The 22,766-nt window shown below is 47.1% G+C and overlaps 1 protein-coding gene and 1 long non-coding RNA gene across 11 annotated transcripts; one reads left to right on the top strand and one right to left on the bottom strand.

Annotated features, from left to right (window-relative positions):
- Positions 1 to 180: 180 nt before the first annotated feature.
- RNF223 (ring finger protein 223) lies at positions 181 to 22,403 on the top strand. 9 transcript variants are annotated; one of them, XM_071767328.1, is made up of 7 exons: positions 181 to 353; positions 750 to 879; positions 3,447 to 3,588; positions 6,568 to 6,708; positions 10,826 to 11,031; positions 11,637 to 11,679; positions 21,381 to 22,403. In XM_071767328.1, exons 4-7 carry the CDS (start codon positions 6,573 to 6,575, stop codon positions 22,226 to 22,228), a joined length of 1,233 nt encoding a protein of 410 aa, XP_071623429.1. In that variant the 5' UTR covers positions 181 to 353; positions 750 to 879; positions 3,447 to 3,588; positions 6,568 to 6,572; the 3' UTR covers positions 22,229 to 22,403. The 9 variants fall into 9 exon arrangements, with proteins under 9 accessions (XP_071623429.1, XP_071623427.1, XP_071623425.1 ...); XM_071767326.1 differs by lacking the exon at positions 3,447 to 3,588 and having other exon boundaries at positions 753 to 879; XM_071767324.1 differs by lacking the exon at positions 3,447 to 3,588.
- LOC139806962 (uncharacterized) lies at positions 16,879 to 19,108 on the bottom strand. 2 transcript variants are annotated; one of them, XR_011730427.1, is made up of 3 exons: positions 18,725 to 19,108; positions 17,465 to 17,576; positions 16,879 to 17,000 (listed from the first exon to the last, which is right to left on the bottom strand). It is a non-coding gene; the product is annotated as an uncharacterized lncRNA (long non-coding RNA). The 2 variants fall into 2 exon arrangements; XR_011730426.1 differs by having other exon boundaries at positions 17,465 to 18,823; positions 18,899 to 19,108.
- Positions 22,404 to 22,766: the final 363 nt, after the last annotated feature.

Genomic DNA, 22,766 nt, shown 5'->3' with positions numbered 1-22,766 from the left:
CAGGTAAATGCCCGCCCACAGCCCGGCGCCGCGCCTCTGAGCGCGCTGCCTGCTGGGAAATGGAGTCCCGCGGCCGTAAGCGCGGCGAAGGAGAGGCGGGCTCCGGAACTACGATTCCCAGAGTGCCTTGCGCGGCCGCCGCCATTTTAGGGGTTGCTCGGCTACGCGGACGCCCCGGGAGGGAGAGCGAAGGCTGAGTTGGGCGGGAAGGAGGCGAAAAGGAGCCCAATAAACAAACGCTGCCGAAATGTGACAAGAAAAGGCAGGGTCTCTCGGCAAAACTACGATTTGAGACGGGTGGCAAGGGAGAAGCTGCGCTGCTGCTCTGAAATCTGCGACTTCGTGTGGGAGAGGTTGTACCCGCCTCAAGATGTGACCTAAAAATTCTTCCAGTGCGTTTTGTAACAAATTTAAAAGGCAAAGGTTATAGGCAGTGCCAAAAATCTTTTGGGTAAAGATCTTCATCCTAGAGAATGCTTAAGAAAATAGATTTTTACATTTAAAGTCTTTGAGAATTATTCTAGATGGTACATGGAAATATTTTTTCCAGTAAGAAGCCACCTGATTGAGTGTAATAATACAAATATTTACAAAAAACCCTTCGTGTTTATTCATGTTAAATATTAAAATTTATATTCAATATTTATATGTGTGCAGATAAAAACTAAATGCAGTGCTTTGCAAATGTCCTGACCTGGACACCTCTGGAAAGCTCCAAGTTCACCATTTGGTTTTTTGTTCCTCCAAAGTAGGTGCAGTTGTTCAGAACCTCCCAGAGAGACTTAGTGCCCTGCTTAATCTCAAGATTTGAAGAAGTTAGCAGAGAAACCCCTCTCATGGAAGTTGTGATCCAGCAGTCCTGGAGTTTCTGGATAAAAGGTACAATTCAGGCCACTTTGGTAGAGAGGAAAATGGGGCAAGTGGGCAGCCAGACTTATTTTCTTTCTGCTCTTTGTCTGTGGCACCAAACAATGACCAGAATTCACCTTCTGAGAAATACAGAGCAGCAGAAGTGCTGAAACTGCTCTGTGAACTGAGTTATTGTTGGTTATACTTGTGGCTACCCAGAGCTTTGAGATGCTCAGCTCACTCATTAGCAGAGCAGTTCAAATGATTCACAAATACCCTGAGATTCCCCGAGTTACTGGGTGCAAAACCACACATAAAATTACACTCTGGCAAAGTATTTTGACTTAAAAGCACTGCTATCAACTCCATCCTTTCCCCTTCAAAGGTTGAGCCTTTTGCCTTCTCTTCTCCAGCTCCAAACCTCACGATGACTTCATAGCCAGGAAAACCATTTCTCACTTTCTTTTCTCAGCTGGGTGTTTTGTGGTTTGCATAACTTTGTAAATGTGTCACTTGAAATTTGTTCTGCAGCTTCCTCAGCTTTTTGTGATCCCTTCCCACCCTGGCCTCCTCTCAGCATCTCACAAAATAAGGCATTTGGCTGAATGCAGTGGGGTTGGAATTTTTCTTGCCTAACAGCACGTAAGAGGCTGTGATTTCAATCCTATGAATAGTTCAGTAGTTGACACCCAAACTTATTGCATTTCTCCATAACCAGTTATGCCATAAAACCTGGTGCAGGATGAGCTGCTGCTTGCAGATTTATAGGTGGAGGAAAGCAAGGTAGAAATGGTGGGGTTGGAGTTTAGGATCATCAAACATCTCCATTTACAAGGCAGAAAAAAAGCTCTGCTCGTGGGTAGGCAGAGCCATTTTTTTTTGTGCACGTGTGGGGTTTTTTTCTTCCCTAATTCAGAGAGCAGCACTGCTGTGAAACAAAAGTGCTGGGAAAGAATTGTAGATGCTGGGGGAAAAAAAATGAATTCACTAAATTTCTGTCTTCCTGACTGGTGCCACAGTTATTGCCACTGCAGCACTGACACTAAAGTGCAGTCCTTCAAAACTAGGTTGTGTCACAAGCACATCTTTTACCAGAACAAAAGAGAAAATAAATGAAAGGGAAATATAGTTCATGCAGCCTTTTGCAGTGACCTTTTCAATCTGAGGGTGGGGGAAAAGTGGAAGATTGTGGGAAGCTTCACTGCATGAAAAAATGCAAATTACTGCAACCACCAGCTACAGCCAGATGGATGCTGAACAAAATCCTTTCCAAATGTATGTACTGGACCTCAGCAGTGCTTTTACACTAATTTTTACAGGATTGAGTTGTTCCATTGAGCTGTTTATCAAGTTTTCCTTACACAACATGCCCAGGCACCTCTTCAAAGGGAGGTTGGCAGCCAGAACTTTGCAGAGGTTTTAGCTGTTGCATATTATTTTGAGGGCTTGGCAGAAAAAGTGTCAAAATTAACATTTCTCCAGTACACAGAGAGTAACAAATTGCTTCAAAATGAATGAAACAACTATTACTGCATGGTACTCAATGGAAAGATCTAATCTATCAACCTCTTGTCAGGCTGGGAGGAAGGAAAACAAATTACTCTTGAGATCACATTCTCCATTTTCTCTCTGGGGCATTTCCAGTATTTCTGGGTGAGATGGAGGCATCTCCAGAAGTTTGGAGAGCTGAAAGGAAACCTGACTGGTTCTGCTGTGGGCAGGGGGTACTTCAGCATCCTGCAGGCTGAAGTCCAGTGGTTGTGTTAATTAAATTTCTTTTCTCTGCTTCCTGATTTGTCTCTTTCTGCCCACAACTCAAGTGTTCTCTGCTTTAACTTCCTGATTTGTGGCTCGTTAACAATCTGTTGAGGCAGTTACCAAGATTTCCTCTAAGAGGCAAAGCAAGAACATTCTCACTTTGCAGGTTGCTGAAGCCAAGCAGAAAATAGAGATTTCAGTCAGAGAGATTTCTGCTGGTACAGCAGGGGTGTTCTGGAGAGCTGCTCACACCAGCCTCATTCCCTCCTTCCAAAGCCCAGTGACCAGCTGAGTTCTGATATTGCTGTCTGAAAGGATGCTGGGAGGAATTTGGGGCAGTTTGCTGTGTAAAGCATACTTTAATTCCTTATTTTTTTAGCCAATGACATTTTTCAGGGAGCAGCAAGGAAACAAATTGGTATATTGACTCCTGGGGAGCATCACACCAGCTGGACCCAGACTCTACTGAATTAAAGCCTCAGTTTTTATACATTACTCACTTCTATGCCCCAAATTAGTAATGATCTTTAATCTTCTGCTCTGGAATTCTGTCTGGGAGGCTGCTTGCCCTGACAGTGACTGTAAATGATATCTCAAACATTCTGCTTTCTCTTCACTAAGCAAGCACTGCTGATTTACTATTGACATTATCAAAGGGCTGCTTTTGATCAAAGCAGGAACAGGAAGGCTTAAGGCTTTTTTTTTCTTTTTTTTTTTTCTTTCAAATCAGCTTTAAATGATAAAAGTCAACTGGTAGATTTGCATTCAGATGAAAGAGAAGCTCAAAAGCTTTCTGCTTGTAAAAAGGCTACAGGAGTTATTTGTAAAATGGGGAATAGGACTCAAACAATGCCTGCCAGGTGGGAAATGATCCTCCCTTCCACAAACCCATTCTCCTGGAAGAGCACCTGGGTGACACCCAGCCAGGCAGCCAAGCAGAAAGTTATTGCTTTTCAGCAGATACCACCCTGCAGAGCAGAGGTAAAACCATCAGTTGCCTTGTCAAGAGATTGACTGCCAGCACTGACAAGATTTTTATGGTCTGCTAATCCACTGGCAAGATTTCTGTGAGCTGGGGAAACATCTTGATATCTACCTGACACACACAGCAGCTCTGCAGGAGAGCTTGATTACCACTGTAATAATTGTAAGAGATTGAGGCAGCTTCACAGTTGTCATTTCCCAAATTACTTCACTGCTAATTGAGAAATCTGATGAGGATTCCCTGACTTCTCCTTGTGGGAGCTGTGGGAATTAAAGACCTCCTTGAGAAAGAGCTTTCACTCAAGCCAAAGGATGTTTCAGATGTCATCTATTTGAATTAAAACATATGGGTCTGTCTAAACCTAAATCCTGGGAGTTTAAAAGTAGAAAACAACAAAAAAAAAAAAAAAAAAAAGCTGTCACAAGCAAGAGAAGTGTCCAGAGTTCAAAATAAACCAACACAGAGGCACAAGAGCTCTCTGGGGCACAGCAGGCTGTGAGAGAAGCAGTTCACAGGCTACAGCTGGTCTGATAATAAACAAAGAGGTATTAAAAACCAAGAAGAAATTATTCTTATACCCAAGGTTGCTGTAATTTCCAAAAGAATAATTCCAAGACCTTTTTTTATCCCAGCCCAGAACCACCCTATATTCCCTTCCTGCCTATTGGTTTCACAGTAGTTCACAATGTTTCATAAATATTTCATAAATATTATATATTTTCATCAGTCTAGACACCTAGACATATATAAATATATATATAGGCACATATATATATAAATAACAAAAGGAGCAAAACCTCCAATGCAGATTGTCCCATCCTAAATATTAAAGCCAGCACATACCTGGAAAAATGGACTGAAAAGTATTATCCAGGTACAGAAAGAGTCTATAGAACTAAGCAGTTTGATGAATAAAATAAAATATGATAAAAAAATATGCAGATTCCACTGTATTTAAACAAATTTCCTGCCATCCACCCCCCCTTTAACTGGGAGTTTGTAACATGAGGAGAATTCAGCTTTCCACTTAAAATGCATGGGCATGGAAAAGATTTACAGCCATTTATGAGATCTGTCAGCTAAACTTTGCTAGTGCTAGAAGTTAACACTTGCAAGCTTAGTGACATTATAGATTTGTTGGTTTTTTTCTCTTCTGGAGTCTTTGTTACAAACCAAAATGCCTTCCTATGCAAATATTGGTCAGGCACGCAGAGGTTGGAGGTGGGAAAATGTAAATATTCATCATTTTTAATGAAACATTTATTTCTGCATGTTTGGTTGAAGGGAAGTTTGTCAAATGTGGTAATTATATGAATTACAGCTAATAAGGTGTAAATCTTGCCCAATTTCCATGGCTTTGCAAACATTATCTCTGCAGTTGACACAGGGGGAAGGGGAGGAAGGGAGAAAAGGGGATGGGGAATCAGTCTTGAGGCTCCTGCTGGGAGGAGAGACATTAAATAGGAGCTATATGGATAATGTGAATGTGTATGAAAGTTTTAATGCTTCCAATAATATATAGCTTTAATTACTATTACTTTGGAAAGAGGTTTTTCACTGATATATTGCCCTCCATTTAAGTTTTAATAAAAAGTAAATTGCCCTCTGCTTTGGTGCAGATTTTTCATTTGGCTTGATAAGCACAGGGATTGATGTCAGTGAAAACCTTTCCTAGCAGTCTGGGGAGATCAGAGCCTCCCACAGGTGGCCCAGAATGGAACCAAGTCCCACTGATACCTGGGATGTGCTGGAAAATTCACTCCAAGGTGTTTGGGAATGATTGAAGTTGGGCTGATCCCAGTGGGATGAGGTTCAACACGGCCAAGTGCCGGGTCCTGCACTTTGGCCACAACAACCCCATGGGGAGCTCCAGGCTGGGCACAGAGTGGCAGAAAGGGACCTGGGAGTCTGGACTGACAGGAAGGTGACCATGAGCCAGCAGTGTGCCCAGGTGGCCAAGAAGGCCAATGGCATCCTGGGCTGGCTCAGGAACAGCGTGGCCAGCAGGTCCAGGGAAGGGATTCTGCCCCTGTGCTCAGCCCTGGGGAGGCCACAGCTTGAGTCCTGTGTCCAGTTCTGGGCCCCTCAGCTCAGGAAGGAGATTGAGGTGCTGGAGCAGGTCCAGAGAAGAGCAAGGAGGCTGTGAAGGGATCCAGCAGAATTCCTGTGAGGAAGGGCTGAGGGAGCTGGGGGTGTTGAGGCTGGAGAAGAGGAGGCTCAGGGGAGACCTCATCACTCTCTCCAAGTCCCTGAAAGGAGGTTGGAGCCAGGGGGGGGTTGGGCTCTTTTCCCAGACGACTTTCAACAAGACAAGAGGACACAGTCTCAAGTCGTGCCAGGGGAGATTTAGGCTGGATATCAGAAAGAATTTTTTTACGGAGAGGGTGCTCAGCCATTGGAATGGGCTGCCCAGGGAAGGGGTGGATTCTCCATCCCTGGAGATATTTCAAAAGAGCCTGGATGTGGCACTCAGTGCCATGGGCTGGGAACCACGGGGGGAGTGGATCAAGGGTTGGACTTGATGATCTCTGAGGTCCCTTCCAACCCAGCTAATTCTATGATTCTATGAACCATTTTCCACCCTCTCTGTAGCAGGAGAAACCAGGCACCTGCTCTCATTTCCCAGACTCTGTAGGTCCAGACATCCTGCAAGGAATTCACAGCACAGCAAGACTTCAATCTAAAGCATCCAGAAATACTGGAAAATACCCCAAGTGCACACAGGGACCACCCCAGTCACTGCTCTTCAGGGCTGAGAGGGGAGAAAATAACTTTTGGGTAAGGTGGGAATACATCTGTCACATCTGTTTTCACCTCAGCAGTTACTCAGAGCACTGATTGGGTTTTTTAATATCTGTAAAATGTACTTTTTTTTTTCCTGTGTGTAACTTCCCACGTGTCTGTATCCAAACCCAAGCTCACAGCCCTTTCAATGTGTGGTCAGAGAAGCAACTCATCTTTCTTTTGCACCCCAGAGAGGATGCTGAGGAACTCCAGAGCCATCAGCAGAGCTGCACAACTTCAGAAACTGAGGAAACCTCATCTGCTCCTCTGCAAAACTCCTTTAGCTGGGCTGGTTCCAAGTCCTGCCTTTTCCTCCCTGCTTTTTGTCCCAGGTCAGTGCACTCCTCCCTTACCACCACCCCTTCCCCATCTGTGTTCTGCTCCCAGGAGCCTCAATTGCTGAGAAAATCAGCTCACACTTCAATACTTCCACATTTCCCAGAGAGCACCTTGGAAGAGGCAAGTTTGGGGTTTCTCCAAAGAACCCCAGAGGAAAGAAAAGCAAAAAATAAATCAAGACACAGCAAAACCTCAGCTGTGCAGTGCTCAGGGGATGGATTGTTCCTGAAAAAAAAAAAAAAATAAAAAAAAATTAAAAATAATAAGTGACAGCACAGGAAGCAACAAGGAAAGAGGTTTGCGTAACAGGATTTCCTGCCAGGAGGTTTCTGTGGCTGGAACAGGGCAATTTGCTGGCTCTCCCACTTCCAGGAGTTTTTAGCCATTTATTAAGTTGCCCCTGAGGGGTTCTGCTTTGTCCCTGAGTGAGTAGTTGATGCTTCCCAAATACCTTTCTCATCTCCAGGAAATTCACAGCATACTTCAAAAGGCACGCACAGAGCTGCAGAGAGATGAAGGAGCTTTGCATCTTTTTTTTTTTTTTTAACTTATTATTATTACTTTTACAATAGTCATTCCCAGAGTTTTTAGGAACAGCAGCCCAGATCTGTATCTCTGGAGCTTCTCTATTAAAGCCCAGGGCAATTTTTTCTCAGCTTTTCTCAGCTGAAAGCTTAACAGAATTTGTCAGAAAAAAGCTACTACCTCACTTTTGAATTCCCAGGCTCTCCCACAAATTTGGCTTTACCCTCTTGTCTTAAATAACAGGAGAAATCCATTGCCAACCTTGAAACTTATATTTTTATTTAAATTAATTCAGCTTCTGGCCAAGGAAGCTTATGGAATACAACCTGTTCACTAGGTTTGCCACCCACTCCATCCACTAGAAAAGAAATTCCCTCTGAATACAACCTCCTGTTATCTTCCAGAAAACTTTGCTGAGTCACTCAGTTCCCTCAAAGAAGAATTCACCACCACCACCTCCCACCCTGCAGCTCCCAGCCTGTCAGGGAAGACATTAATGACCATCAAAATTATAATTACAACTCACTTTCTTCCAGTTAATCTCCCAGCACTTGATTAGCACCCTCTTATCATCAGTTCAGGAAAGGAAAAGACACAAAAGAAAGGAGACAAATCCTTTCTAGCCCTGGGCTTTCCTATTTATACTCCAGCCCTCCCAAATTAACACCTAATCAAGGTGTTAATCATGGCACATCTGTAGGATGCTAATGAGATCTCTGATCAGGAAAGTTCTAGCCCTGTGCTTGCCTCAATATTAAGCAAAAGATCCAAAAATTTTGCTCCTTCCCCTCCTTCTCTTTTATTTAACAGCTTTTAAACCTTGTTCCACACCTCCAGTTTTCTGGGGCCAGAAGCAACCTGTTATCTCCCCATGCAGCAGCCTTTAAATACTACTCTGTTCACAGTAAATACAAATAAATAAAAGCAAACAAACAAACAGGGAAAAAAAGTTACTGGAATATTGATAAATTATTCGACAAGGAAACCCAGGGAACAGCATAAAGAAGAAGATGGCAATAAAGAAATGAAGGAATTCATCTCCCAGTTTAATGCAAACGTGTTTAACCCTTCAGAGCCTGAAACCTGGAGGCTCTAAAATCCATTCCATCCAACCCCAGAACATGACCTGGTTGTAATTTTGTTTCCTGGGGGTGTGTGGGCTCAAAATCTCTGAATTGAACCATTCCACAGGGAGAGGAATTTCCTAAACAAAAGATGCTTGGAGCCCGTGGTGCCTGAGCACTCAAATTCTGCAGCAAAAACTTTGCCTTTTTCTTTCCTTGTAGATGTCACAGGGACAAGCCAAGGCTTTCTGGGGGTCTTAAATTAAAATTAAAAAAAAAAAAGGAAACCCAAAAATTAAAACTAAAATTAAAATTAAAACTAAAATTAAAATTAAAACTAAAATTAAAATTAAAACCAATTAAAAGTCCAAAATTAAAACCTCCTGCACTCCCTCTCTGTTACCAGAGGGAAGCCTGAGTAGGATGGTCCACAGTTTAAAGGAAAACCATGGAGATGACCTGGCTGTGTGGTAAATGTTTCATCTGCCTTTTGAAGGCTTTTTGGGTTGGTGCAGCACCAGCTCTCCCACTGATAGGCAACAAGAGGTTCTTTTTCTGCCATCTCAGGCTGTCATCCTTCCAAGCAGGGCAGCATTGTGATCACCCTGCTTTGGGAACAGGAAAAAAGAGCAGGGGTTGGTGGGTGAGAAGAGGAGTTCTGTGTCATTTGAGCTGTCTCAGGGACATTTCAAAGAAATACGAACGATGCACAAAATAAAAAGCAGGAAAATTGAATTCTCAGCTAGAGAAAATGGCCAAAAAAAAAAAAAAAAAAAAAAGAAGCAGGAAATGGGAAGACAAATCTCCTTTATGGTTGAGAAACTGAAGCCCCAAATTCTCACCTCCCTTCAGAAGTGCCAAACCTGGCAGTATTTCACTTTCCTTCTGTAAAGGGAGTGCAGTGAAGTCACTGAGGTATCACCTTTTATTTGGGTATTAATTAGAAAAGCCACATTTCATGTACATTGCAACCCCCAAAGTTGCTGCTATTATCCCATTATTTTCAGGTCAGGGAAGAAAATAACAATTCCTTCTAGAGCCTTTTTAATTTTTGTGTCTCCTTATCCACATGCAAGGTGCTCTGGACTGAGCAACCCTTTAGCCTGGCACTGGAAACATGAACCAAGCCCTTTAGCATCCAAGCCCCACCTTCCAGAGCTGTTTTATGGAGGGCTGAGCCCTTTCTTATGCCACAGATCTGATGAATTTGTAGAGCACCTCACAAATCTGCAAAGCACCAGACACAGCCTTAAATCTTCCCCTTTTCCCCCACCGTTGTCACAGTGCCCTGAAACCTCCCTGGGCTTGGGTTTTTTCCCTCATTTCTGTCTCCCTGATGTCAGTTTTGATCAAAAGCATTTTTCTAACAGACACTGGATCCTTCCTGACACCTGCATCATAGCCAGGATTTATTTCCCCAGTGTTCTGCCTGACTCAGGCTGCTGACAGGGCACAGAGCACAAGATGTGGAAAAGGCACTCAGGAGACCCAGGGAAGCTTGATGCTCTTCCAAAAAAATAATAAAGAAACTCATTTGGTATCATAAATATTGATCATTAGCAAGGGTGGCAAGAAGGATTAGAGAAAGCTAATTATTTATTCCATGTTGATTCCACAACCATTTAGGACTGCACTTAGAGGAAGCAAATTGGTACATGATGAGTTGAGCTGTGAATATCACATCCAGGGCTAAAACACTCTCTGGCTGCATTAGAGACATTAAAAATACATCAAAGCCCCTCCAGAGCTGCAATTTTCTCACTTCATGCTCTGAGAACTAGTTACCTGAGGACTAACTAGTTAGTTAGGACTAACTAAACCCACGTGTTGACCTTCCAGGGGGAGGATGTTGCCTGGATCATTCTGTACCTGGGAGGAGGTCCCAAAATGATGGGGACAAAGGAACTGCAGGAAGACTGGAGACCAGCCCTGCCCTGGCATCAATTCCAGCAGCAGCTCTGTTCTGCTTCAACAAAACCACCCCAGTTAGACAGGAGAGCTTCAAAACTGGTACTGGTGTTTGGGACAGGGAAGGGGCAGTGACAGGGGGAGTCTCTAAGGTGTCCTTTTCGTGTCCCCAAAAGCTGAATTCAGAAGTCTCTGAGGTTTTGCTAGCTCAGAGCCACAACCTAACCTGTCAGCTTGCTAACTAGGCAGAGGATTTCTGCAGAGAATGTGCAGCAGCTCCAAGTTAACTGGAAAAGATGTCATTCTTGGAGGGTATTTTTTCAGGACATGATGCTGCATTTGTCTGAGAGCCAAAGGGCTGCTCCCAGAACCTGCTGAGCATCCTCCTTTTCCACTGGCCTGACTGTAAAAGTTGTTACTCAGCAACAGGCTAAGCTTCAAGGAAGTGTGAAATAAAAAAAAAACAAACCCCACAAACATTTGCATTTCATAGGTAAAGCAGAGTTAATATCTGTGTGAGCAGGTGGGAAATAGTTTGCACTCTGAGTACAAAACCTGCACTGTTGCTCAGGGTTGTGTCACACAATGGGTTCTGCCTTTCCCTTGTTTGCAGGGGGACAAACCCCACAAACCTCTTCCAAGTTCCTACTGCATCTCTGCCAGGACACCCAGTCCACACCTGGACAGAGTTCCCATCCAGAATTACCCTGGAAAATTGTTGTTATGGCAGCACTGAAAGATGCCACTGCTCTGCTGAGTAAAGGACACAGAGTGCATCATCTGGATGGGTACAACCCACTTGTATCCACTGAGGATCTGGTGAGTTACCCCCTGGTTTTGCTGTCCCTAGGAACACTCGTACCAAAGAGCAGGTGCTGGGGCTCTGACTGTCCCTGAGAGCTGCAAAAGGGCTCTGCTGTCCTGCTCTGATAAAAGAGCATCAGAAATATGCATATGGAAAATGGGAGAAATCCATCAAAAGGGCATCACTCATGACTGCACTTTCCCTTTGCACCATTAACTGAAATGAGGTCTCTTGCTGGAATGCTCAGAGCTCTCCAGCTCAGGTCCATATGTCAGAAAGTGGTTGGGGACAGAGCCAGGGATGAAGTTATAAATTAAGCTTCTCTGAAGGCACAAGGCACATCCTTATGTTCTTTTTATATCTTCACAGAAGGGTAATGGTGCTAATTTATCTGATGCCACCAGAAGGACATTTTACCCTGATGCCAACACTGACAGCTTTTCCCTTTGCCTTATCTTAGAGGAGCTCACTTTGCATCCCTGCATCTCCTGATGTATTTACAGACTCACCTGGGCTACATTTTGTATTCTTGTCCCACCACATTCTTTAGGACTGAAGTATAAATTGCTCTCTTCAGCATGGACATCTCACTAAGATATTTTTCTTAGTGCCTTTGCAGCCAGGCTCACATCAGGGATACCACCCCACACTCTCTGAAGAAGGTGAATAATAATTCATATATATATATAATATATATATATTATTATATATATATAATTATAGTTTTATGTGCTGCCAACACAAATGGACACCCAACTGCAGCTGTAATTACAAGAACTAAACCCATTTATGCCCCAGCCATAACTGAAGTGTCAGCCCTGAAACAAGCACTGCCTGGAAAAGGCTTCAGAAACTCAAGGAATGCAAAGGAAATGGAGACAAATAGGAATATAAAATGATCAGAGTTGAAAGGCCAGCTCTGGTGGCACATCCTAAGTTTATTTATCACATCCATCATTTCTGTGGTGGCTGAGCAGAGGGCAAAGAGGGAAGAATTTCTCTCTGGGGCTTTAGGGAAAGATTGAAAAAAAAAAAAAATAAGAAGCACTTCCCTAATGCAAAGTTTTATGGCTCAGGACTAATGAATTTCTGGGATGGGAAAGGGAAGGAGACAGAAGGTGGAGAGCTCAGTCCCTGCTGGGGATCACAGAGCTTGCTCCACTGGGCATGCTGGAGCAGGAAGGGATTTCTCAGCTGATCCATTGGGACTGTGGGATTCTGTCTGTGGGGATAAGAGGGGAAAGGCTGCTGGTTCATCCTGGGGGTGGGAGGATGGGACACAGAAAGAGAAAGCTTAGGGTCAGGCTTGACCTGGGAGATGGCTGAGAAGATGTGTCAGCCACCTGATCCTTCTCAAGCTGCTGAATTCCTGAGGGTGAAGAAAACCAAAGGAATCAACTCAGAATGTGCTCTTTGGAACCTGAAAAGATGAGTGAATGTAGAGAGCTCCTGGGGGGTCTGTCCCCCATCACCACCCCCAGCAGGTCCTTGTGCCCACAGCTGGAATTCAGGTCTGGTGTCCCAGACAATGTCCCTGGTCAGACAGAGCCATCAGCACCCCAGCACCCCCATCCCAGCTCTGATGAGCACCCACAAGCCCTGTGGCAGGGTGAGGCACCTCTCCTGGAGAGCAGAGGAGGATTTAGCCAGCAGGTGGCTTGTTCCAGAAGGAAAAGTCATCAGAGAGGAGAAGCAAGATGTCCTTGCAGGTGTTCCCTGCTCAGCTCTGACATCACAGCCCATTTCCCAAATCCATCACCTCCCCACACGGGGTGGGGAAGTGAGTCAGGCTGCAGGAACATCACCTCTGTGGGAGAAGCATCAGAGCAATTACCAGGGTGCTGGGGAGAGCTTGGGAACATTGCCCTTCACCTTGCTTCTTCTGCCAGCTCCTCCTCTCCTGCTCCCTCCCAGCACCTCCAGCTGCCTCTGGGCACCTTATTCCAGGGCTGGCAACTGCACCAACCTTCCAGGTCCATGGAAGATCATCCCCTTGGTGTGCCAGGAGAGTTTGGTTGCCAGGGATGTGCCAGGAACTCCAGCTCAGCTCCAGCTGCACCTGAGCCACTTAGAGCACCAAAAGGATCTGGAGGGCTTGGGAACATCTGCCAAGCCTTCAAGTAGGTGAATCCCTTTGATGGGGCACATTGCAGGCATCAAACTGATGAGAGACCTCACACTGCAGGCATCAAACTGATGAGAGACCTCACACTGCAGGTATCTGATCTCTTGGCCAGGACCTCAGCTCTGCTGTGATTTCCTCTTCCTTTGAGCCACTGGTTCTGGCTCTGGCTACCAAACTTTCCTTGCAAGCCACTCCAGAAGCAACAAAAACATTTGGCAAGCCAGCAGGCTCCTAGGCATGGCATCACTGGATGATTTAGGGAACCACAGTTTAGCCATTGGTCCAAGTCACTTACTCCTGCAAAAATAAGGGGCTGGGAAAAAAAAAAAAAAAAAAGGCTGACCTCACATCCAGGGAATGGATGCTATGCTTGCTATTCCTGAATCTCCCCACGAGTGGCTGAATCATCCAGCCTGGAGCTGCTGAAGAGTCAGAGCCACATGAGTTACAGAAGAGGATCAGGAAAATTGCTATGTTGCCTCTCTGCCTTGTAACCATTATCTAATCCTGGTGCTTCCCTGGGCACTGCAGGAAGTGCAGAATGGTGCAGGTGGGTCCCAGGGGTTTGGGGTAAAGCTGAGTGTCCTCAGAGGGCAGACTCAATCTGGGGCTCTGAGAGGAGCAGTTTTTCTCTCTGTTTGCACCAAGCTGTGTTTCCCACCCCACTGCCTGCTTCCAGTCTTCTCTCCCAAGTCATAGAACCATGGAATGGTTTCAAGTGGAAGGGACCTTAACAATCACCTTATTCCAACCCCATGCCATGGGCAGGGACACCTCCCCCCAGGTTTCTCCCAGTCCTATCCCAGCCTTGCCCTGAACACTTCCAAGAGGCACAAGGGCAGAGCTTTTCCAGGCACTGCTGCTTCCACAAAGGTCACATCATCAGTTCTCAGTGCACCAGAAAACTTCCCCAGCTGGAAAATGAGATCCTGGCCTCAGCAGACATTACTGGAAGGCTCAGCTCACTGTGTCTGTGGAGTGTCTTGAGATTGTCTGATACAGTTAGAGCAGGATAAAATATAATTACACTAAAAGGATCCCACAGTGAGTTCCCAGCTACCTTATCTGATGACTCACCCAGGCTCCTCTTTCCTGACAGGCCATAATAGATATTTTGGAATTTAAATAGCCCAGTCTAGCCCTGGCTGCAAACTACTGCAGGGATGATGAGACTTCCCAGAGAACACACCTGGGCAGGCAGGGAGCCACATGTGAAGCCAGACAAATAAAAAAAGCTCCGTGAGGTAGGATGGGAAACATCATTTAATGGTGCTGTTTACCACCCCGGAGCATCCCTCCTCCCAGGAAGGCTGGAGGAGCAAAAAAGCAGTGCTAGCTCCAGGCCAAGGAATTGCTTGCCAAGAAAACTCAGGCAGAACCAGGTCCCACCACTTCTTCTGCCTCTGATGAGCAGCTGATAACAAGGTGCAGAGCTCAGCTCCTGTGCCCAAAACCACAGAGGCCCAGGGGGGTTTTGTGTGTGTGGCTGTGTGTGATTTTTTTCTGGATTTGAGGAGCAGGCAGGTGGATGTGTGAGCAGGGAACAGGGGCTGAGCAGCATCCTCCTGCCCTAAGCATTTAACCCTGCAGGTTGCTATTCTATGCTTCTATGTTTCATTTACAGGCTTCTTCTCACCCAGTTAAAACCAGTACATCCCATCCTAAGCCACAGATTTGGTTTTCCCTTGTTATTTTCCCCTTGTTCTTATTTTCCCCTTCAAACTGAGGTGCAGCTCCATGAGCCCAGCAGAGGCATCATGAAGAAACAGGATTAATACTGCATCAGTTGGAGTTTTGCCCTAAAAAGTCAGGGTCCAAAGCACTTTGGCTCTTGGTACCTTTGTGCTCCTCTAGCAGCTTCTCCCAGCACTAAAAGCTTTCCAGAGCTCCCCGTGGGATGGAAAAAATATCAGACCCATGAACTAAAAGGCAGCACCTCTAGATGTGCTAAGGGGTACATGATAATGAGAAATTAAATAGTCTTGGATGGAAGGAGAGAAAGCTCAGAGGAAGTTTGCTGCTCATTGCCTGGTGGCTTTTAATTTCCCTATTTTTTTTTTTTCCACCTCTTTTTGAGAACTTCAGTTTAGCCTCTGAGATGAACTAACAGAGAATTAAAAGAGGCAGTGGTGGAGATAAAGCCAAGCCAAGAAAACAACCTAAATTTTCCATTACAGACCTTCCTAAATTCCCCCCAAAAGCAGTACATACCCTTGAGAAGATCTCAGCTCTTCCCCCAGAGTCCTGGAGGAGGGGGGGATGGGTGCTGATGCTGAAATGAGGAGAGGGGCTGGGTGGGTGGGACCACTCCATGTCCCAATCCCAGTTACTGGCTGCAGCTGGGACCCTGCACCAGGTTCTAGCTGGATCCACTGGGACCAGCCTGGGCAGCACCCATTGCTCCCAGCATTCCCATCCAAATGCACAACCCAGGCAAAGACAATGACCAAATTAGCAGGCTTGTAATTCTTCTCCTTATTAATTAATTATTAATCATTTCTTTCTGATTTTTTATTTGTTTGTTTGCTTAGGAAATGAGGCCATGGAAAGTGAGGTCCTACACCTCACCCCAGGGCTCCAGTCACATTGGCTTAACTCCTGCATGGCTCAGCAAAAAAACAAAAAAGTATAAATTTTAAAATATCCATTTTGAACAAACATTTTCTGGCTGTTTTTGGTGTGCCCTACACCTGCACATGGAGAATGCCTTGGAGAAGCACCTGAGATGTGTGTGGACAATGCAAGTTTGAGGAAAAAACATTATTAATAAAGCAACTGCTGCTTCTTAGGAGCTCTGTTCCTTTCAGGGCCACCCAGACAGCACCAGCTCCCCCAGGCAACTGCTCCCAACCCTTTGGGATCCTCCCAACATCTCCTGCCACATCCCATCCATCCATCCCTCCAAACCCAGGACAGAAAGAGCAGCCAGGCAGCCTCCTCCCAACCCCTCCTCATCCTCCCAGCCTGGTGCCAGCCCCACAGGGTGTGGGGGGGACACTTTGCCCCAGGTGCTCAGGTTTTGAGCAATCACCTTGAGATAAGGGGGAAACCAGTCCCAGAAACACCCAAATTCTGTCCTGGGGGTGATCTGGTGGTGTCCCCTGGATCAAGGGCTTTAAATGTGCACGTTCTGTCTGGAGCATGAGCAGAGGAACCAGTGATGCTCCAGTGGGCACCAGGAGAGAGGGTCCCAGGCAGCCCCAAACCAAGGGATTTGGCTCCCAAACATCACCAAATGGGATTAATTTTGAGGCCAAAGCAAGTGACTCAGTGAGGAAGCCTTTTAAAAATCCCATTTGCATCCCTGATCCTGCTTTGTCAGCTCTGTGCTCCCAGCCTGGCTCATCCCCCAGCACCCACATAAATAGGTTGGGGAGTGCTCTGGGATGGTGTTCCCTGCCCTGGTGGGAGCTGTACCACCAGGTACAAGGTCAGGAAGATCCTTTCCCTGCCTTCTCCATCGAGGTGTTGGTTTTCCAAGGGAGCTCCTGGTGAAGCCACTGGAGGGAGGCTGCTGGAGAGGGATGAGGTGACCCTGATAAATTTGAATCCTAAACCTGATTTCAACCTCTCGGGTAATTTCAAAATGCTTCTGTTATTTCTCAAAGCTTCCTTTGGGATTTTTTTTACCTGGAGCAGAGGAATGTGGAACCCAAAGCCAGTTGTGCCTGCCTGCCTCTAAAGTCTGAGGGTTTAGGCACTTCCCTGTCCCAAGGACAAATACAGCTCCATACCCTTTAGAGTGAAATTTCTCAACCATTTATTTTTTTTTAAGAAGGGATTTAGTTGCACTCGATGATCTTAAAGGTCTTTTCCAACCAAAACAATTCCATGACTCTATGATTTCCTGACACTCTCCTGGAAAAAAAAAAAAAGAGACCATCTTGGTTTGTTTGCTTGATTTTTTTTTTTTTTAAAAACACACAAAGAAAAGTAGCATTGCCACAAATAATAACTAGATTAATTTTTTAATGTTTGTCCCTTCCCTCCAATACTCCCACCTGCACTTATTCCCTTATCTACACCTGAGTGTAAATTTATTTGTTCTTTTTGCTTCTGGCTCATGGACTGATATTCTTTGAACCAGAAAAGGTTTGCAGGTCAAATGCTATTTCTCTTACTGGCAAAAGCTTCAAAGAATGAAATTCCTTCTCTGGGACAATCCATACAGGATTTTTTTGAATGATTCTACTTGAGCTTGAAGCACTGGGTCACTTAATTTATAACCAAAACTCACTCCGAATTTTTCTAATGCAACAATTGATTTTTTTTTAATTTTTTTTTTTGCCTCAACCACTAACAAGAAATTTGACTGTCAGCACCTGTGTTCTGCTTTTAGTTGGAGGCACTTCCACATCATTCCTCCTTAATAATTCCCATTTTCAGGCTTGCTCTGGAAGCTCTGCTGCCTCCACCCACACAGACTGCACCGGGCTATAAAAAAATCAGGGAAAACCACTAAAACCGGTGGAAAACCGGGGAGAACTGACCCGAAAGCAGTGGTGCAGAAGAAGAAGAAGGGCTAAACATTTCTCCTCTTGCTTCCTGAGGGCAGGCACAGGGGTGTCCTGGGCAGCAGCCCCTTATCAGGAGCATTCCAGCCCGTCCTGTTTGTCACGGGAACCGGCCCGAGCGGGAGCGCTCGCAGCCACGGGAGTGATTCAGTGGGGATGGGGAAAGGCAGGTGGAGCAGGTAAGTCACCTCCAGCCAGGAAGGTATAAAAGATCCTTGAATTACAGCAGCTGGGCCACTCGGACCTGGGGAGCTGTTAGAGGTTACTTCTCCTGCTTGGAAAGAACTCGGGAAGCTGCCGGGGAGCTGGGATACCAGGAGGTGGCTTAGAAACCCAAAAGAACCTGAGCTTGAGATTATCCTCTGGAGAGAAGACTCTTCAGGGATAGATAGCAAGACCCCAGAACATGCTTTTCTCCTTCTAACCAGCACTCTGAACAGGTATTTATAGACTTTAATCTGCTGTACACCTCTTAATTTGCTGTGTATCCAGTTGCTCTGAGTTCAAGATACCATTAGGGACTTATACTGGTGACCAGTGCTGGCCACTGGCTTAACTGTATGTTCTCTTTGGTTTTATGGTGTGGAAAGAAGCTTTCTAGAGCTTGTTGGGAAGTAAAAAATATTTCACTACTTAGTTTTAAATCTGATTTGATGCGACTTTCCGGGATGGTTGTTTAGTGGTGTTCCCAAAGTTTCTGGGAAGGGAAGGGAAATAGCTGCAGGGTGGAGGAAATGCAGGGTGACCAGGGAGGTCTGAGCAGCTGCAGGGATTTTCTTGTCTTAGAAATAAATAAATAGTGGATGTAAAAACCAACCAACCAAACCAACCCCCCAAGAAAAAACAGACCCCCAAGAAATAACAGAAAAAACCCAAACCCTAATTCTGTTGAGATGCACACAGCAGTGGGGCTCTCCAGCTTGCCCACTGGCTCTGGGTCAGCAGCACAGCAGCAGGAGGAATCCTTTTCCCCTTTTACCTTCTGCCAAACCCCAATTTTAACTTCCTGAGCATCACTCCTACAGCAAGAGACCCCAAGGAGCAGGCAGTGGCAAGAACTAAACCCACCTTTCCCTGTCCTGGCTCTGCATCCTGCTTTCCACAGCCTCCCAGTTTAAGGCAGCCACTTGTATCATGCCTGTTGAGGTGCCCCAGAGCACCCCAATGCTGAAAAAAAAAATAAAAAAAAATGAAGCAGACTCTAAATTTATAAAAAACAAGAGCCTGCAGTGTCCCCATCACCTTCAGCGAAGGGAGAGAGCGGGCAAGAGCTTTTATCATTGAAATGCAACAGGTGTGAGTAAACTTCCTCAAGTTTACAATCCAGATACTACAGTAGCTCTCGAGCTGGTGTAGGGTGAGCTGTAAAACCCAACAGCTTTTTTTTTTTTTTTTTTTTTTTTTTTTTTTCCCACCCAGGTTATGAAATCAGAGTTTGCGTAAGCACAGGCTGCCAGGTTACCTCCTGCCACCCCTTTGGCTGCTCCTGGTTCCTGGCAAACACCCGGGTGCAAAGGCTCAGGTGGATGGGTTGGAGCTCTGCAAACCACAAGATTTAAGTAGAAACCAAACCAGGGGGTTCCCTCATTTCTCTGCCAGTTCAGGCTTGGGTTTGTAATTCCTCAGCTTCTGCCAGGTTGTGCTAAAAAAGTGCGTGGTGAGGCGTAGCCAGAAGAAAAAGCAGTAAAAAAAAAAAACCCCAACAGCAGTAAAACTCGTTGAAAAGTGGAGATAGTCTGTGACTGAAATAAAACTTGAGGAGAAGCTTTGTGAAAATGTCTTTATTTAGAATAAGAGAGGGAAAAGAAAGCCCTGAAACTGGTGTCACGCCGGCTGCGATGGGAGAAGGCAGAATGCTTCAGTCCTGAAGAAAAGAGAATTTTTAACTTGTGCAACGTGAGGAATAATCAGCCTTTCCCAGGAAGATGTGGAGCTTGCAGCCCGTGCTGGTGAGGCAGCAGGGGACTGGCTGCAGCCCTATAATTACAGCAGCCATCTGAACATTGCTGCCTTCTCATCCCTCCATCTCCCAGCAGAAGGAATCAAGCCTGGCGAGTTGGGTGACACGACCTAAAAAAAATGTTCCCCGGGCACAAAGCAGCAGAGAATTTCCTCCTGTCAACTACTTGCTCGCAGGCAAAGGTCCTCAATAGCTGGGAAGTCATCTGGCTGGGTATCAGCCCCTGGGTGAAGCTGCGTGGCCAGCAGGTCCAGGGAAGGGATTCTGCCCCTGTGCTCAGCCCTGGGGAGGCCACAGCTTGAGTCCTGTGTCCAGTTCTGGGCCCCTCAGCTCAGGAAGGAGATTGAGGTGCTGGAGCAGGTCCAGAGAAGAGCAAGGAGGCTGGGAAGGGATCCAGCACAAGTCCTGTGAGGAAGGGCTGAGGGAGCTGGGGGTGTTGAGGCTGGAGAAGAGGAGGCTCAGGGGAGACCTCATCACTCTCTACAACTCCCTGAAAGGAGGTTGGAGCCAGGGGGGGGTTGGGCTCTTTTCCCAGGCAACTCTCAGCAAGACAAGAGGGCACAAGAGGTCTCAAGTTGTGCCAGGGGAGGTTTAGGTTGGACATTAGAAAGAATTTCTTTCTGGAGAGGGTGATCAGACATTGGAATGGGCTGCCCAGGGAAGGGGTGGATTCTCCATCCCTGGAGATATTTCAAAAGAGCCTGGATGTGGCACTCAGTGCCATGGGCTGGGAACCACGGGGGGAGTGGAGCAAGGGTTGGACTTGATGAGCTCTGAGGTCCCTTCCAACCCAGCCCATTCTAGGATTCTATGATTTGGGCAGCTGGTGTTGAAGGTGATTTTTTGGTTGATGAACAGGTTGGAAAGCAATTTGCTGGAATTCCAACAGCCATTCAGCTCTTTGCACACCCCAAGAGAGCAGAAAGCACCTGGGCAGGCTGGGGCCATGCTGGCTCTCCTCCAGGGCTGAGCTCAGGGGAGCTCCAGGCAACAAGGAAACGATGGAGAACGTCCCTTGCACCAAGGTTGTGTCCCCCAACGGGGCTTTTCCTGCTGTGTCACGGTGACAGGACAGGGATGCTGCTTCTGCTGCTTGGGATGGGACCAGCTTGGCACCATCACAGCATTTCCTCACCTTCCTTGGGTTCTCCTGGGGCAGGAGGGGGTTCAGATCCCCCCGTGGAGAGGCAAAACCAGGCAGGATCAGGAGGTGCTGCTTGGCACCCAGCTTTGAGCCCACCAACCCCAAACTGACCCCCTGTTTCCTCCCCAACTGAACAGTGTTATCTGTCTCTTAGGCCTTGCTCATGCTGCCACCATAATATCTGAGGGCTTCTCCCAGACTAATAGATTGCCATAGAGAGGTCCCTACGAGACCTCATGGAGTCTTCTGCTCTCCTCCCTGTTCAGGTGTCGGGGAGCACCAGCTGGGGTAGGTTTGTGCTGTGTTTTTTTTTTTCCTGCCCCGAGATGGGGAAAGACTGAACCCCTCTGAATGCCACAGTGGTTCTGGGGAAAAGGCTTGGGCTGGATGGGGGATCTCTGCTGGCTGCTTGCTTCTTGGCAGGATGTTTAACATCACCTTTGGTACTCAGCTTCCAACAGGCTCCCTGGGTCATCCTCACCTCTAGCAGGGATCTGTTCCAGGCTCAGGATGCAGTGGAAGCCATGAACTTGCTCTTTGTTCCTTCTAAGGGGTCAGACTCTGGTGATGGGTGTCTTCCTGTTGTCTAATATGAAGATTGTGGTTTTCTTCTCTTCTAGAGTCTCCCAGGGCTCTGTTTATCTCCTCGGGCTCCATCATGTCGTGCTTCACCCAGCTGTGGCATTCCAGCACCCCGGACTCTCCGACCAGCCCAGTGCCTTCATCCCCAAGTGAAATCCCCATCCCCATCAGCCCCATCGTCGTCACCTCCCCAGGAGATGGCAAGAGGAAGGCCAGATCCCCCACGGACAAGCCAGGCTCTCCCAACCCAACCTCTCCAAAGCCAACATCTCCCGTGGAGTGTTCCATCTGCTTCAACACCTACGACAACACCTTCAAGACCCCCAAGCTCCTCCAGTGCTCCCACGTCTTCTGCCTGGAGTGTGTGGCTCGTCTGAGCACGGGGCTGCCCCCGAACCACCCGGAGGATCAGCTCCCATGTCCCTTTTGCAGGCAGCTCACCAACATCCCCCTGGAAGGGGCTCCAGCCCTCCAGACCAGCAAGGAGCTCCTGGCCACGCTGCCCCCCGAGCTGCAGCAGGAGAAAGTCCTCTGGATGGAAGGCACCAAACTCTGCTGCCGCCAGTCCTCCGATGACCCAGAGAACCCAGACTCCTGCATCTCCATCGACGTGGCCATGAGCAAGCCAGAGAGCCCAGAGGCCCCTCCGAGGGGCTTGGCGGGGAGGCTGTCCCGCTGCGATATGTGCGACGACTGGAAACGCATTGTCCTCCTCTCTGCCCTCATCATCATCCTCTTCTGCATCATCCTCTGGCCCGTCCAGTGTGCCCTGAAAACGGGCAACCTCCGCTGCTTCACCAGGACTGTGGCCATCAGCAGGCCCGAGTACCTTCCCCCCAAGCCCACCCCCCCAGCAGCACCCATCACGTCGCTCCCCTTCCCCTAAGCAGCCCCCTCGGCCTGGGGGGGAGGCAGGAGCAGGTCCTGCTGCCATTCCTGGGGCTGCTGGCAGAACCCCTGGCCCCCTCCCCATCCTTGGGGCTCCAACACACACACACACATCCACCTCCAGGAGCTCTGCCAGAAAAAAATGTTCCTCAGATGCCCTCTGGCCAGCTCAGCATCCTCCAGGGGAACTCGTTTGGACACTCCATCTCTGGAGGCATTCAAAACCCATCCTGGGTGCCATCCTGGGTGAGCTGCTCTAGGGGAACCAGCCCTGGCAAGGGGCATCCTTGGGGCTCCAACACACACACACATCCACCTCCAGGAGCTCTGCCACCAAAAAAATGCTCCCCAGATGCCTCCTGGCCAGCTCAGCATCCTCCTGCCAAACTCTCCCTGGGAACCCGTTTGGAAACTCTGGAGGCATTCAAAACCCAGCCTGGGTGCCATCCTGGGGGACCTTACCCTGGCAAGAGGCATCCTCAGGGCTCCAACACACACACACATCCACCTCCAGGAGCTCTGCCACAAAAAAAATG

The sequence above is a fragment of the Heliangelus exortis genome, chromosome 23 (genome assembly GCF_036169615.1).
Source record: "Heliangelus exortis chromosome 23, bHelExo1.hap1, whole genome shotgun sequence".
Lineage (NCBI taxonomy): Eukaryota > Metazoa > Chordata > Aves > Apodiformes > Trochilidae > Heliangelus > Heliangelus exortis.
The sequence above is the reverse complement of the archived record's forward strand: the minus strand, read 5'-3'. Positions and strand labels throughout refer to the sequence as shown.